The sequence below is a fragment of the Pygoscelis adeliae genome, unplaced genomic scaffold, assembly GCF_000699105.1.
Source record: "Pygoscelis adeliae isolate BGI_AS28 unplaced genomic scaffold, ASM69910v1 Scaffold124, whole genome shotgun sequence".
NCBI classification, from domain to species: Eukaryota; Metazoa; Chordata; class Aves; order Sphenisciformes; family Spheniscidae; genus Pygoscelis; species Pygoscelis adeliae.
Window position 1 is genome coordinate 807,409 of NW_008824791.1, and position 16,925 is coordinate 824,333.

At 37.4% G+C, this 16,925-nt stretch overlaps 1 protein-coding gene across 1 annotated transcript in view; it reads left to right on the forward strand.

Annotated features, from left to right (window-relative positions):
* The window catches only part of PVRL3 (poliovirus receptor-related 3), a 74,512-nt gene extending 62,498 nt beyond the window's left edge, over positions 1 to 12,014 (forward strand). The window contains exons 9-10 of the mRNA XM_009323926.1: positions 8,912 to 8,974; positions 9,523 to 12,014. Of these exons, the coding sequence (XP_009322201.1) occupies positions 8,912 to 8,974; positions 9,523 to 9,699 (240 nt within the window). The 3' untranslated portion in view covers positions 9,700 to 12,014. The remainder of the gene's footprint in view (positions 1 to 8,911; positions 8,975 to 9,522) is intronic.
* Positions 12,015 to 16,925: the final 4,911 nt, after the last annotated feature.

Consider the following 16,925-nt stretch of genomic DNA (forward strand, 5'->3'; position numbering starts at 1 on the left):
ACACCTAAGATGACACAAAAGAAACAATTTTCTGTGCTCAGGTTGGGCATCTTGTGTGAACTATGTAGTAACTTTTTTCTTCTGTCACTACAATATTGCATTTGTTGAGTATTAATGAATCATGCTTCTGCTAATACTTTCCTATGCTTTAAGTATACCTTATTCTTTTCCTCTTCTGCACTGTCTGCTGTCTTTGAATTCTTTCTTGGTTTTGCTTACTGTGGCTTCTGTTAGTGAATAATTAAGAACTAAGAAAAGCTGAAGCTGACTGTAGTCTCTGAACATATAATAAAATGTTTTATCTAAATATATTTTGTAAAGAGAGAAAAGACCCTAAACAGGCTGAATTGAATACATTTCCCAGTTCTAAGTTCCTTTCGGAAAGGGAGGAGAGAGATCTACTTCTTTCTCAGGCTAGATGTTAACTTATGCTTTATTTAAAAATAATGGATGTTGGCATAACATTGTTAGTGTACCTGTTCTCTTTCTCTTCTGTGGAACTCCACAACTGAAAAGAGCGGGAGGCTGAGTCTTCCTAGCTGATACTACCTATCATCAACATGTACGCTGTTATGCTTGAGACAAGAGCTTCTGCTTTATCTAATAGAAGTAAGTGTCAAAATACTAGCTTTAGCCAAGGAGTGCTCAGTCACATTGTTTTGGTGTAATAAGCCAATGCCTGAATAGCTGTTAAGAGGTAAAAGAAGCAAGTTAGCAGCCTGTCACTGTCTTGTCCCGTTTGACTAAAAGTCTGTACTAGCCACGTAATTTATGTTCCAAATGCTGTTTGAACTGCATTGTCTAGTCATAAATGAGACGCATGCTGGTGAGCCCCTCTCTAGATAGCTCAGACGTAAGCTTCTGGTTACACTGAAAAGAACTGCAGGTGAAGTGTCGCTGCATTGTCAACAGCAATAGATGATCAAATTAAATCTGAGTGGAAATGGTAGGCTGCATGAAGGGGCAAAGTAAAGTTAAAGGAGAATGAACTTAGTGTCTTCTGCATACTCACAACAACTGAGGATTGAAAGTGGATTGATCGATTTAAGCTGATTCTGGTAAGTTGTTATAAGTAATGTGCAAATTTCTCAATCATCTGTACGGTTATTGTTCAAATCATGCACAGTAGCTTTAAGTGGAACAAAGAAAAAATGGCAGCGTAAATAATTTCATTTACTGTGAAGACCGTAGGTTCATCTTTATCAACATTTTTAGCAACAAAGCTATTGCTTTTGTCTGGGTGGTTTTTTTTGATAATCACTGTCATGGAAATACTATTCTGTTACTCAGAACTTTTTTTTTTTTGCATGTAATGTGAAAGAGCAGTGAGCAGCCTGAAGGTTTTGTCCTTGGTGAGAGAGGGATCTCTGCGTGGCAACTAAATTTTGAGGTGAATCAAGAGGAGGTTGAGCAAGGGAAGAATTCCAGTGGTTTAAAGAGGAATTCCCCTGTTGCATAATATTTATATAAGGAGTGTGAGAGGGGGCACTAATTCAGGCAATCCTTTGAATCATTAGAGTTAGTTTCACTATATTTCAAAGAATATATCACTGAGAAGCAAAACTTCTTTGCTTGCCTAGAAACACAGCTGAGATGGACAGTCTTTGACACTGTGAAAGAACTGAAGTTATGTCTAGCTTGACAGGTGCTTCTGAAAGAAAGAAGAAAAAATGTTTTATATAATGCAATGCATGAGCGTTCAGAGTTCTTGAAATATTCAGAAATTAATAGGGCTTTTTCATAGCAACAGAAATAAGTGGAGAAAGGAAATAAGGCCCAGTAGGTAATTCTAGCCATGAGAAGACTGACTTTAGACTTGCAGCTTGTAAGAATACCTGACGTATTTAGCCAAGCAACCCTGTCAAATGCTAAAGCTCTTTAATGGTAATATTTGTATTCCTATTCAAAACAGGAAAGAAGATGGTGAGATTGTATTAGCACAGTTAAAAGCATGTAACACCATTTACTGAATGACGGTATTTCTGGATCAAATTTGAAAAGATCACCCACACTACCCTTAAACCTAGCATAATATTGATGCATTTATAGATTGTGGCTCTCTTGCACTCTTCTAGTTCTTTTCCTAATGATCTTAATACAGGTGGGAAAATGTCTCTTCCTTGATGAAAAAGGAAGCATTATTGCTATAATTTGCCTTAGACTGAAGAGCTGTTTACGCAAACAAGATTGAATGGAAGGAAGCACAAAATGTGCATAGATAAACTCATCTATATTGATAAAGGGGTCTTACAATGGAAAAAAAACACATTAACCAGATAGGGACTAGAATGAGGCACAAGCTTTTTATTAGTTGTTGCTTTTATAATGGGATTTCTAAATTGGTAAGGATGAGAAAATGTAAGATGAAGATGTTGGTGAGATAATTGGTTTAGGCTTTTAAAGGACTGTGTGAGAAGGAGCATATTTAGAGTAAAACTCAATGCTTTTATGAAACTCTGCAAAATGTAAAGGTAAGACAATGCAAACTATTGCAAGTATCAAAGCACAAAACCCCAGATACACTGTGTCCTCTTGCATTGAAACACTGTAGCTCAGTACCAGTTTTCTTTGATAGAACCTGATGATTTTGGTTCTATCATTTGCTCCATGGCAGTAAAAGGTACAACTCTTTTCTCTAGCAAAGGTGGTGTGTTTTCATGCCATGTGAGATGATTTCCTTTGTCTCTAGTTTTAATTGAATAAATGAACTCACTGGAATTTCCTGTTCTGGTTTCCTGTGTTTGTCTAAATCATGTCTAAATCCACTGTTGTTAGAAATTCTTGAGCAGGCAGACTTTTTTGCTCTCAGAACATTAGCCTTTGGTGATGAGGGGGTTCTTGTTCCCCACGTGTGTTTCACCTTCTTGTGTGGTGAATTCATGCCCATAGCTCAGATGTGAAAGAACAATGTCTCCTTCTGGTAAGTGGTGAATCACATATTCTCAGACTTGGTCTGCAGATTGTATTCTAGGACTTGAGAAGCAAAAGCAGTATGACATTAAGGGTGGTGGGGGGAACTTTTATACAAGACAGAAAACATGACAAACAAAAGTTGGAACAATAGGCCTGTGAAGATGGTGGGAAAGAACTGCTGGAGGAGTGGAGAAAGCAGAAAATATTAGATGATTTTATAACTCATTTCACAATGCATTTGCAGGTCATGTTAAAAAATAACTCAAAATTGCTTCAAAACTTGGAACTAAACAAATGTGGAAAAGTAAAATGTTAAGGGGAAGGAGGAGAAAAGAATGCAACGTTACTGAGATTGGGTTCTTTTCAAAAACATTTTTGAAGATAACATTGGGTGTATGACCACTGCAAATGTTACCTACCTGTATGAACACTTGTTGGGTGGTGGTGGGGTTTCTGCTGTAAGACCAGCAACTTAGCTACTTTGTGGTGTTGCTACCACTGCGGGGCTGTTGGGAGAAGCAGGAACTACAAAACAGAAGCAAATATGCAATTGTGCAATAGCTGTTGCTGTAGCCTATTGTGCCCCTATACTATTAGCTAAGTGTGGCATAGAGGGAAGAACTTAATTAGGAGTGAAGACACCATAGTGTAAGCTGTATCCGAAATCATAATTCTCAGGTAGCATTGCTTGGTATGACTAAAAATGGCTATTCTATAACTCAGGCAGTTGGTGATTAACTGCATGTTTGGAAATAGCCTGTTTCACTAACAAAGTTACTCCATCATAGTGGTGACCAAAACAAATTTTTGAAAGGAAGGGAGGTTTTGAATATTCTGCATTAAGTAACTGACATAATCAATATATTGTATAGCTCTGTCTAATCTAAAAATTGTGGTGTTATATTAACATTTTTAAGTAAACTACTGCTCATGTAGAATTATTGTTGAAAGTTAAACTGATTTTTAGAAACAGAATTATTATCCAACATTTATGCCAATATGTCTGAAATGGAATATCGATGTATCACCGGTATGGTTCCATAGCTCTGAAAACCACTTGGGGTATGAAGGGATAAGTGAGCTGAATGGTGGAACGGGGCAAATGATTGATCTTTTTCCACATACCTGTTGATTCATTCTGTGGTGTCTCTGTGAGGGTTTGTTTCCGCTCAGCGTGAATAGGAATTTTTTGTTACATGGAAAATCCATAGGAGTAACACATATTTGTATATTAAATGTCAGCTTTTGAACTGGACAGTATAAGAACCACCTTATTAAACTCAAAACGAACAGAAATCAGTGTTATTTCTGAAATGATTGTGAGTATTGTATTGGCTCTTGATAATTTTATAAATGTATCAAGTCATCTACTATAGTATTAGTTCAATACATGCAGACCACTGTTTACATTGAAGATTTCACCAGTAAGGGTTTTCAGACATTGCATCTAATGTTCAGGAAAAAACTTATTTATGTTTGTCTTGCATGAGACTTTAAACTATTAATCAAACTTTTTTGCTACTGAACAGGAGGGGGGGAAAAATTCCTAGTCTGTAATGTCTCATTTGTCTGAAGGTCTAGAATGGACAGCTAGTTGTAGTTGTTCTCCTGTTTTCTCCCTATAGTGCCATTAGGCAGTAGTGCAACTAAAAATACTGAGTTTACACTATTTTCAGTGAAGTGTTACTTCCCAAAAAAGGTTTAAAAAAACAGAGAAAGTGATTGGGATCAAAACTGGCCCCTCTGACAGTGAGCTGGCTCAGTTGTAGGAAGGCTTTCTACTCATGAGCAAGTGTTTTTCAGTTGTACTAAATCTTCCTTGGAAAAAATAACTTCATTTACAGAGATGCAAATGTATAGTTGCAGTATAGTTTTTTCTTTTAAATTAAGGTTAAAAGGCAAAAAAAAGTGCAACATTCAGATACTCTCCGCCACTTTAGATAGTTTAAAACCATAGATGCCTAACAAATAACTGAGTTCCTTTGGACTTGAAAATATGTGTGCAAGTGTGATTTTTAACGTGTGCGGTGTATATATTAGATGGAGTCCAGAAAAGGGGCAAGGAAGCACTTCTTCCTGAAATGGTTTTACTTTGTCTCCCAGATATAATCAAATTAGGGGTAAGTCTATAAACATACACAACTTTACAAGTTGTGTTTTAATTAATGGTTGTGTAAATAAGCTAATTGAGTTTTAGTTTAGCTGTTTGGTCTGTTTGGAAGGTTCTTGTATTGCCTGTCCTCTTGAGGATACAGTGCTCTGCTCTTGTTTAGTGCTTTAGTTGTTTGTTTAGAGGAAAATTGGTTTCAGGCCTGGGCTGTTCTGCTTCATTCAAATTCTAACTTGTTTTGCATGTTTAAGATGTGTATATAAGCTGATCAGTGCTGTAACTATTAATTGCTTGGAAATATCAGCAACTTCATGTGTGCAGGCAGGTGCTGAAAATGGTGACCTGTTCGACTTAAGTAGTAAAGAAAGTTATATCCAACTATTCTTAGTCTGAGTAGGTTTTTTTTATGAACTGTACACAATGTAGCCTGTTTGTATTCTATTCTGATATGAGCCCTGTTATAGAAATGAACTCTTCTTGATGTGATGGTTCTTTGCTAGCCTTGATCAATGATTTTTCTTCATGTTGGTGCTCTTAATGCAGTACAATTGCCCTCTCTTTTTGGAGACAATTACAGGTACCGTGTGTTCATCCACTCTGTCTTCCATTTTCTCATGTAATCTTGCAACTGTTTAGACTGTGTTTTGCGTGTCGATAAAGCTTCACTTTTCAAGTCATCTCTCTGATATCTCTTAGACCAGTGACTACATAACCTCAAGGTACAGGTTTGTTCCCTTTGGCTATACCTGAGCCCATTGACTTCAGCTGCTGTAATGTTACTTCAGCTTTTTGCCTACTTGGTCACCTTGAGGTTGCTGATGGTGAAGCACTGGTAAAGCTGTGAAATTGGCTAGTGACAGCCTGGAGCTAAAACAAGCAGTATTAAGCTGCAGAGTTGTCTGTTTTCTGAATAAATCTGATACTTAGTCATTTAAGGTTCCCTATACTTGACCCAGATATATTTAATTGTGTTAATATGAAGAAAACTCCTTTTACTTACCTTCTTTACCTTCTTTAGGCTTCTTTACACAACATAAAAAGGAATTACTTGCTTTCCAGAAGTCTTGCTATCTTTTCCAAAATAATCCCAGAGGTTGGTAGAGGGTTGATTCTTTGTTTAGAAAGAAGATGACTGAGGGAGGAGAATGGATTGGAGGTCTTGAGCTTTACAGAGTAAACTTTAAGTTGGGGGGAAAACAACTTCTTAGTTAAGAAATGCTGCTAGTGAATCATGAATCAAGCAGTAAAAGTCCCGAGATCCTGCTGGGGAGAGACCTGAGCAAAATCTAGGTGCCTCTTGTCTCCCATCGGATCAGTGTGGTGAATTACTCAGATAAATATCTATTCCTGTCTTCCAGCAGCTGCTGAATGTAGCAGTAGTCCGCCTTTTGAGATTGGACCAAATTTCCACATTAAGCACTGAGAATATCAGAAGGTATGTAGGGCACTGTAACAATGTTTGTCATGATTGGTACGTGAGTAATGACTGAAGGAAACAATTGGCCATTCTGAAAGAAATATTGAAGGACATGATGGTCTTACTAAGTGAAGGATCATTACGAAGAACAGAAATTTACTTGCTCTCCTTTGGCTAAGACACAAAAAAATAGCAAACAAAACCCCAAAACTGAACCAAACAAAAAAACTTATTTGTGGAAATGAGTTTTGTGTTAGGTATTACAAAAGTTTGCTAATAGAAGAACAGAGAAGATACTAGGCTGCCTCGGAAAATTATTTGCGGTCCAAGCTGCTTTTGAATAGTATCTCCAAACATTGTTCAGGCGGTACGGTATGGGTGATTCTACTTCAATGAAATGTCTGGGTGAGCTCTGGCAGAAGTTCCTTTCTGCTATATTTTTCTAGCTTACTTCCAAGAGCACAGTAAGTGTGCTGATTTATATGCCAGTAGTGCTGGTTTTCTAACAACAGAATCTACCAATAAACGTTACTTCCTCTATATGTGCATGTTAACCATACGTTGTTAAGTATAGATAAGCTGCACATAGCTCATTTTTCTTCAGGTGTGTACAATGAGCAAGACTTCCGTCTGGTTATTATTTCTTAAAGCTAGATGATTTCAGCCTAGCTGGTTATGAAGCATTTGTGTACTTGAATATGGTTTTGGTTGCCACTAATATGTAAAGCATATACTAAGTAAGCCACAACTATGGCCTCCTTACAATATCAGGAATACTAATATTGACCAACTGTTTCAGAAGTAATACTGTTGACAAGATAGAAAATACCTTAGAAAGCTTCTCAATCTAGAAGTTAGGTGTCTTCACTCTCTAACCCATATATATTCTAATGGACAGGAGGTCTGCGGTTTGTACATCGTTTATGTACTTGTAACTTTATTGATGTGCATTTGTTCCCTCAAATTGAGGGCACTTCTGTCAGGCCAAAGCATAGTCACACTGTTGGGAATGTTGGTGTTTGCTATGTGTGTTCAGGCTCCGTGCATTAGATCGTAAAGCTGTCACAGAGCCCCAGTACATAACAGTGTTGTTAGGGAGTGTTAAGAGGTATGGGTAGGGCAGAGAGCAATGACCATCTGCTACCTGAGAACCTCTGGTTTTATTACGGAGTTTCTGGGAGACCTGACTGAAGAGTTAGTGATAGAGACACCTCTCAAAACGCTTTGATCGCTAGATTGCTGTCGGCTTTAAGGCTTTTTTGTTACTGTAATAGCTATGTGATGCTAATGAGTTTTGAAACTTAGTGTTAAGCAGTCTGTAAAACTATACTGATCTTGGTGGTGGGACTGTTCTTTGGGAACTAACAAAGGGCAAATAACTGCAGAATAAAGTGACTTTCTAAGACTGCTTTTATAAGTAGGAGAGGGAATTGGGTAGCAGGACCCAGCCAGATGGTAAGTTGGGTTTTTTCCCTATTCTAGCATAGCCAATGTTCCAAAGGACTGAAGGGCATAATGAATCAAGCAATGGACTCCTATTTGAGTTGCAGAAGAACTTATTGCTGTGTATGGCTATGTTTTTATTAGCAAACCATGCTGAACAGTAGGAGCAGACCTACAGTTGACACTGAGTTTTTAGGATGTTCATGCAATACATGTTTGGGGGGATTTTGCTTACTATTAGCTCTTGTCCTGTGAATAGAATGCTAATTAGTTCCTGATGTACATCTAGCTATCAGGCCTTGCTAGACCTCTGAAATAATATTTTGGAGATACATACATACTTTGAAAAACAGGTTTTAGGCCTCACAGAAAAAGTTGATAGTAAAATGTGTAGGCAGTGTGGACTTTCAGTTGGAAAAATCGGTCAGCAAAACAAGCATTTGTAGACAAGTTGTAAATAATGAGTTTCATTTCACTGAAAAGCACTTTCTTTTGTTCTGGGTAGTCTCATTAGAAGTTTTTAATTTTTCAGTAGGAAGTACTTTGATTAATTTTATCAAATTAAGAAACAGAAACATGGACTCCCTTCTAGTCTCAGTACTGTACAATTAAATTCATTTTCAGTTAAATACTTTTGTGCAGTATCAGACTCGGCATTTATCCATATGATGCTTGTGAAAACTTTATACTGTATAACTGATTTTGGATTTTACTTTGGTTTTAGCCTGTGGCTTATCTAAAGTCAATGTCATGTTAAAATAAAAAAGCTTTTTAATCTTTCTCAAACATGCTTATGCTTAAATAAAAAAAAGTCAAAATTAATATGTGTAAATAACACTTCCTAAATTGACAATAGCATCTTTTTTCCACCAGAGATTAGCTTGTAAGAAGTATTCTAAATGGTAGTCAGTTAAGACACTTCACAAGGCAGAGTGTATTTTGTGATGAGTAGCATTTTTGTTATAAACCAAACCTGTTCTGCAGCACTGAATTTTGACTTGTTTCCACTGCAACTCTTCTTTTTTCAGAAAGAACATTTTGCTTTGCAAAACCAGTACAGAGAGAAAGATGCTGGAAACTTGCAGCACATGGTAAATAATAAGATGGCTTGAATTCCTGATTGAAGCTTTGATTTCATCTTGTTCCTTGAAATAAGCTTATAAGGATGTTTTTCATGAAGAGCAAAGTATTTGTCCATCCTAGTCTAACTGTTGGATGTGTGGGTTTTCTATCCATGAAGTGGAAAGAGTCAATATCGTTTTAATATCCTGTATTTCCTAGGTAGTTTTGCTGACTAATTTAAATACATAAACACTAGAGCTTTGATGTTCTAGTTGAATAAAATAACAAAGCACAGGAGTACTGACATACTTCTTCATAGTTTGTTTTGCGTTTTAGAAATATTCAGCCTTAAAATCTAACTTCCTTTGAAACAAAAGTTTGAGGTTAACACTGAGTAGTTACTAACACTTCTGTCATATGTCTGTTAGTGATTAGAATTTTTAACTTCATGTTTCTTGATTCATAGGACTGTTTTAGAGATCATGCACTTTTTATTTTGCTTAAAGCTTTAACAAGAATAGGAATTGCAGGTTCTGTACATGAACTATGAAACTGATTACTACTTGTGTGCATTTAGAAAGCTGTGAATGGAAGGCAACTTACTTGCGAGGCTGAAGAGCCACAGGAACAAGAAGGTCTTCAGCATATGTATCCTGTTTATCAGCAAACATACTACAAAAATTGGAGCAGCAGATACCCGCAAAACTCAGGACCTGGAAGAGTCTACATCAATCCAAGGGAGCATTATGTATGATTCTGTACCCAGATGTCTTAACTTTTAAGATATGAGGGTTTTAATATCTGTTGACTGTATGACCAATATGTCTCACTGGCTTTCATCTCTAAAATAATCGGTCTTTTTTCCTGTGGGAAGAAATTGCATGGAGAATTTTATATAGGTAAACCCTATGGAATTTGAGACTTAACTTTCTTCTAGTCTTTGGTATGTATTTGTTCTTGTAGTTATATCAACCTGCCAAAAGAGGAGAGCTATTTAGCTTTACTAACCTTCGTAGCTGTAAGATGTATAAATTAGATGAATTGGTTGGCATATGCCAAAATGTACTTAAGCTGTTTCCCTGGTTACTTCTGGGAGCATTCCCTCCCTGAATGGCTATTTTACAATAACCTTACCTATGTAGAAGTGAGTAAGTATGAGCGAAACAACTGAATCCCTGGTGACATAAGCTGAGTCTCAGGCTGAGAGTCATTTTTTTGCATCTTGAAAACTTGGGATAATTATTTTGACTGGCCTTAGCTATTGATTTCTCAACTAGGTCTACCTCTCTCAGTCAAATGAGCAACTAGACTACCTCTCAAATACCAACTTGCTGTTTCATAATGTGTTGTGTGTCTTCCCACCTTGTTAAAAGTGAAGCAGTTTCCTTACATCGGAAACTTTTTGTTTTGTATTGATCCTGGCTGTCAGTTGCTGTACTTGCTGGTTGTAGTTTCACAATAGGTCTGTGTGAAACTTAGTTGCAGGAAGTAGGTGACTAGACAGACAAAGCTTCCTGAAAGTGTCTTTATGTGTAGCTGCATCTTACCTACAAATTGCTATTTAGCCATTTTTCCAAGTATGACTCCCATGTTAAGTGTTGCAGAGTTTGTGTTGCTTGGTAATAAATACATTTCATGTTCTTTGGTTTCTTCTCAGTTCGCAAGAAAGCTGCCTATGTTGTTCTTACGTCTTAGCAAGAAAAGGAAAGCTTCAGGAGACTTCAAGTAGTTTTCAGCACTGTCCTTTAATCTTAACCGGTAGTGTGAAGTAATTGGAGAATGCCCTGATGTTACCCGTACTAACAGGATTCCACATGAAAATTTGAATGTGGGGCAATGTTTGAAAAATATGCTCAGGATCTTTTTAGAAAAATAAGTTTTCCTTTGGAGTAAAAAAAAAAAGGCAAATAAAAAAAAAAATTATATAATGTATTAGTGCTGAAATGAGCTCACAGGACAATCTTGAAATATTTTAAGACAGCAGGAAGTAAGACACTAAAATTTGCTGGAGAAACTCAAACAACTTATGTCCGTTCTGTACACATAAGTACAGAATAATGATTTTTCAGTCAGATGACCTTAAGACAAAATGTTGAGAAGAATGGCTGTGTTATACTGAACTAGCTTTTGATACAGACTCAGACATTACTTCTGTGATATTAGTGTTGTCTCTGCAGATGATTGGATTTTTTAGAGGGAAGAGTCATAGTTGTAGAAGCAATAGAATTGAAAGCTAGTATAGTTAAGTGTGCTGCAGGCAGGATGCCGTTATAAAACCTGTATTCAACCTGCGTTCATCTCCGTCATAGTAAAAGTTAGAGTTCCCTATCCACAATAGGGATAGGCAAATATTTCTAGTTTGTTGCAGGTAGCAGCTAGAAGATTATGGCTTAGGTGCCCATGTTCTGGACACTGTACAAACAGATATTAACTGTTCTCTTGCTGAGCAACTTTCTGTTACACAATGTGGATCAAGTTGACAGCTGAAGGAATGGCAAAGAAAGGTTGGAGAGAACCTGTTTCTCGGGAGCTTTCTTTGAACCACTGTCAACTTGCTTTTCTGTTAGGGACTGAGCACATTCATGTAAACTGAGCAATTGTTTAAAACTTTAAAGCTTCCTGCTGTATTTGAGACCTAAAAGTAGGGCTTGTGTGCCCCAAAAATACGTTTTCCAATAATGTCAGTTTAAGTAGCTACCTCTTTCAACAAGCATTGCCTCACCTATCCTTACATTACTGCAGCTCCAAAAAACATCTACTGCCAGAACACGAAAAGTGTCTTGACCAAATGTTAAAGCAAATAGAATGACAGAACATTGAGATAAACTATATTGCTTGAGATAATTTGATCAATATCACTAAGAACTTCATACAAAAAATATTTAGATATACATTATACGGTGGTTCAAAACAGTGTTATTGCGATAATGCTTCCATTACATTCACTAGTACAATGCGATACTGAGCAGGTGATCATTTTGGTTCCTATTATGTTGGCAGATGATGTAAAAAACAATTATTTTGGGTTCAGACCTCTTCTACTGCTTTTTATTCTTATTTGCAGATACATTTTTGTTTGAAGAGTTGAAACTTTGGGGGAAGGAGGGAGGAAGGAAGAATGCTAACAACAAAGCTATAATCGCTTTTTTGAATTTGTAAAAATAGCTTAAAAAAGAAAAATGTAGTCCAACTGTGTTGCCCAAGTTTATGTATTAACAAACTAGAGAAAGCTTGAATTGCAACCTACGCATCAGCATGTAGTTTGCCCTAAAGTCATTAGGGAAATATATTATCATGTTTATTACCTGTGGTTTCTTTGTAATCTGTTCAGGGACATTTAGTGTGTTAGGTTTTTTGAAATGTTGCTTGCAGCCTTAAGTGTGTCTGGATTTTGGGGGCGGGGATTTGACATAGAATGCTCTGAAGAGAACAGAAAAATGTCTGCTGATTAGGATTTCCCACAGAAAGGATTGCACATATAGAAGTAAGTTTGATCTGCTTTTTTAAGATGTAGAAAATGTCTTTTTTTTATTTTTGTACGCTTTCAAATGTTTGTATTTGTATTTTGATTTGAATAAAAACATTCAAAATAGAAACTTTTCATGTGTTGTTTAGATTTAAGATTGCTTAAGGTATGGAAAACGCATCCACTTTCTTGGTGATAATGTTTCTTCCTCTCTGGTTGTATAAGCAGAGCATGTGGGTTTTTCCCAACAGTGCCACTTCTGAATATCTGTGGTGTTGGCTGCTGAAATGAGATATCCTTTCAACATTTGTTTTATTTAACAGGGGGCATATAGTACTTTGTGGAAATCCAGCACTTAGGTAAACTGAACACCCAGAATCACTGTTGAGGGAGGTAGGAATGGAGGGGAAGGGTAGTAATTCACATCTCTAGCTTTGATAAATGTAAATTGCCCTCTGCCCAAGTATCTTTAAATCCTACAAGCTAGTCTAATTATAGAAAATACAGGATTTAATGTTTGTCGTACATCCAAAATGTTTGTGGATGTAATACAAAGGAAAACTAAGAAAATGTACTAACTAAAAGAAGGGAAACACTTAACGAGATTATTAAAGGACCACTGCTGTTAGGTCACAAAATGATCTAACGTATTGGGTACCCAGCTCAAGGAAAGCCCAATAAAAAGGTGTGATAATTCATGAAGAGTGGAGCGAAAGTTTTCACCTTCGGAGTTCTTTAGCTGCTTTCTGGCAGTGTTACTGCTATTTCCTTCTCTGAGCGATACAAATTCGTGTGCAGAATGCTGTATTGTTGTATAGATACGTGCTTAAAATACATAGTAACTTCTTTGATGCCACAGACCTGAAGTTACTCTATCTGAACCACTGTGGTGTTTGTAGGCTCCGCATGTGAGTGCGGTAGTAACAGAGCAGATGAAATTGTTTTGACAACTTAGGTCACTTCAGAGATTACTGACTGGGAGAGCTGAAGTTCCAGGCAAAAAACCCCAAAATGGCCTTGGTAGTTCCTAACTGCTCAGTTGCCTAGTGGGAGGTGGCCTGGGGTTTTTTGTCCACTGGTGGTACATGTCCAGGGTATTGGAAGACCGGGTTTGGCTTTTGGAAACGTGTTTCTTTCCAATAGCAAAGCTAATGCTTCACTGCTGCTTACACATGTAACCTATCTTACCAATATCATCAAAATCTTAAGTTTGAAATTACACAAGCTAGCCTGCATTTTCAGTGGCGTTTCAAAGCCATGTTACCTGGTTTTATGCAACTGGTGGTGTAGATCTCTGGAATACTAGGGAAATGTAGAACCACCTGCTTAGTGTGGAAGGATGTAAATGACCTGGCCAGTTGTTATGAAGGTGGTTAAAGATAGTTATGTTCTAATGAAGTGCTAAAAAGATACGTAAAAGTTATGGTAAACTGTTAAGGTGGTGACAGCTAGTAAAAAGCAAAAGCTGAAGAGTGGTTGAATCTCAGCAGGATAACACATAATAAAATTTTTGGTTTATTCCCCTGTGGAGGTAGATGGCTTAAACTCAGTGGCATTAAAACCTACCACCTTTTTTTTTCTTTCTTTTTTTGTCTTGCTGAGATAATCTATTTCGAAAATATTCGTAAGCAGTGAAAAATTGCTGGGCAGGAATGAGTGACTTCGCTAAGAAACCAGGCCGTGAAAGGACCTAATTGTGGAAAGTGCTTTCTGTAAGAACTTCGGCACTTGAAGTTTAGGCAATTTTTAGGTTATTGCTGTTCAGCGCTCTGCTTCTAGTATCGCCAGCTGCTTTGAAAAATAGAGGCCTATGATTTGATCCTTAGCCAAAAACTGGACTTGTAAAGGAGCCTACCTGTCAAAGTACTGGTTCAAAGTTCTAATACACCTCACAGTTCCTTTCTGACAGAAAGTAAAGATTTGATGTTTCTGTATTTATTGAAAAGCATGGCATTGTTCTTGATAATCATCTTAATACCTTTAGCTGAATGATACTGAATGAAAATGCACAAAAAATAGATTGTGAATCTTAGTAATAATTATTCAAACAATGTGAAACCTAAGTAGAGATGTGTTAGGCATTTTAATCTGCACTGACAACCCCTCAATACGGCTTTTCCTAGTCATCTTTTGTGATCTTACTTGAGTTGATTTTATGCTGTATCTAAATCTAGATCCTTCAGTTGCCAGCAGAAAATAAATTCTACTTAGGAGCCTACAAGTCAAGCTGTGATTCTTCTACCCTTTGTGTGACTAGTAATCAAGACTGTACAATTGGAATTTAGCTCACTATTTTGAGACCAAGTTGGAGACAAAGTAGGCTCCAGCTTGCTCACCAGCTTAGATGAATTTGAATTTATTGTGCAGGACTGCACACAGAATGCATAAAGTATGCTAAATATATTAAAAAGTCACTTAACTTGACCGAGTTTAGCCACAGATTTACTATATTCCAACTTGAAATGTACTCTTCCACTGGGATGAATTAGACTTATAATCTAGCACAGATTTACAGGAAATAACTTTTTTAATTCTGATTGCCAGAGTAAGAAATTTAAATATTTGCCATTGCACTGCACCTGAATTTGTTCCTGTTCTAGTAAAATCTTACTATAGTGGGTTCTGAGTTTTTATGATGCTTTTGACAGTATATCAGATACCCTTCCTGCTCTTAATGTAACTTGATAATTTAGATGTCTTTAGCTAAATCCTTGTCTGCCACTTTTGCCTCTGGTTCCAGTCCAGTGCCATATAACTTCGGTCTAAATGCTGGAAAGTAACTTCATTTTTGCATCGATGTGAAATAATAATCTGGCTGTATCACTTAAGGCTTGTAAGCAAAGTGTTAAGAGATACTATAAAGAATTCAACTGTCTTTTTTTTCACTTGTCCTTTTTCCGTTGTTCAATTTCATTTGTTTATTACTGTCTCGGATCCCTGAAATCTTGCTCCTAGTGGTCTTGCTGCATTAGGTCTTGTCTCTAGCTATGGTGTGTCTGCAGTTTTGATCTTCCTGACGCCTCATCGTGCCTGGCCTATTAAGAAGTTTCTTATAGTTCTCCGTAGGACTTGAGATATTCTGTGCTTGAACAGCTCCTTAGTTGACAGCAAAATATTTGGGGGCCAGTGTTTGGTTTTTTACACAATTCGGCTCATAACAAACTTCAGAAAGTGAAGTTTTTCTTGCTGATTTATGGCTACATGCAGTATTAGGTCATGTGCAGTACAGCAGTGTACCAACAAAAGGTGCTTCAGTCCTACCGGTTGCCTGCTGGCTTGTCAGGGGAGAGACTGACACCTATTAAAAGATTAAGTGTGCTCTCTCCTGTCACCGTAGTATATTGTACTCATAAGGAGTCCACAGATCTACATAACTTTTCTGAACTGCTGTAGTAATTTTGGAATTATTACTTTTGGGTACTATTTGTGACAAAAGCTGAACTCCTTGTCAAGTATGGTAGATGAAAACATAGAGCAGTTGGATTTCTGTCTTCTGTGACTAAATTTGACTCTTTCAAGACCAGACTTCAGCTACTGATGTGACCGCTTCTATTAAGCATAAAAACTGAAGCTGCCTGAGTTTAATCCCACAACTAAGAAAGTTCTTTCCTTCTTTCATGTGAATTGAGAGGAAAGAGAGAAATTGCCATGGGCAAATAAAATGCCTTTGTATTGATCCAGGTAGCTTTAAAATCCAGATTGACTGGGATAGCATCATTTGTAGATTGGTTCATCCAGGTAGGCTAAGCAAATGGACAAAAGGCTTAAGGTTATCTGAGGAAGACTTGCGCTGTTTCTGGGTACAGTGCTTTGTTACTAATGCTTGTGACTTGACTTAATGTGTCACTGTCAGCTGGATCCGTTTCCTGTGGCCAGGAATTTTGCTGGAAGCCCTGGATTAGTAACAGATAACAATTATCGGATAAGGCAAAAAGTCTCACGTGTTTGGATGTGTTTTGTGTTGGCTCTTCAAGCACTTTTAAAACTGGCTACTAAAAATCTGGGCCCTGAAAGTCCCACTACCTTTAACTAAAATGTCAAGACATCTGCTTTTACACTTCCCCCTGCCTTGGAGATCAGGAATTCTTCCTGGCTGGACTCAATGCCTTAAACCATGTGACGCAGATGTATCTACATACAACAAAGTTGAGCGGTCTCTGATTTTCCACAGTTGGCGTGGCCGTTACCAAGGCCTGTGTCTGGAGAGAAAGATGACTTTCCAGAATCTCACTGCCGGATTGTTCATTTGATTAGCCAGCAAAGCCCCTGGTGTCCTCTGATTGTACACTGGATCGACTAGCCTTTACGTAAACCAGAACCTGCAAGTTCTGCCTGCCCTCTGCAATGTGGATCTGCCTCATTTCTATTCTTTAAAAGGGAGCTTTACAGATTCAAGTGTGTTTCATTCAGCTTCATTCAGGGTTATTAAAGTAAGTCAAATTGAAAAGGCCTCAGCCACCTTAAAAAAACCCTACTTTGTTTCTGTTAATTCTGCAGCTTGCCTGTCTCTGATC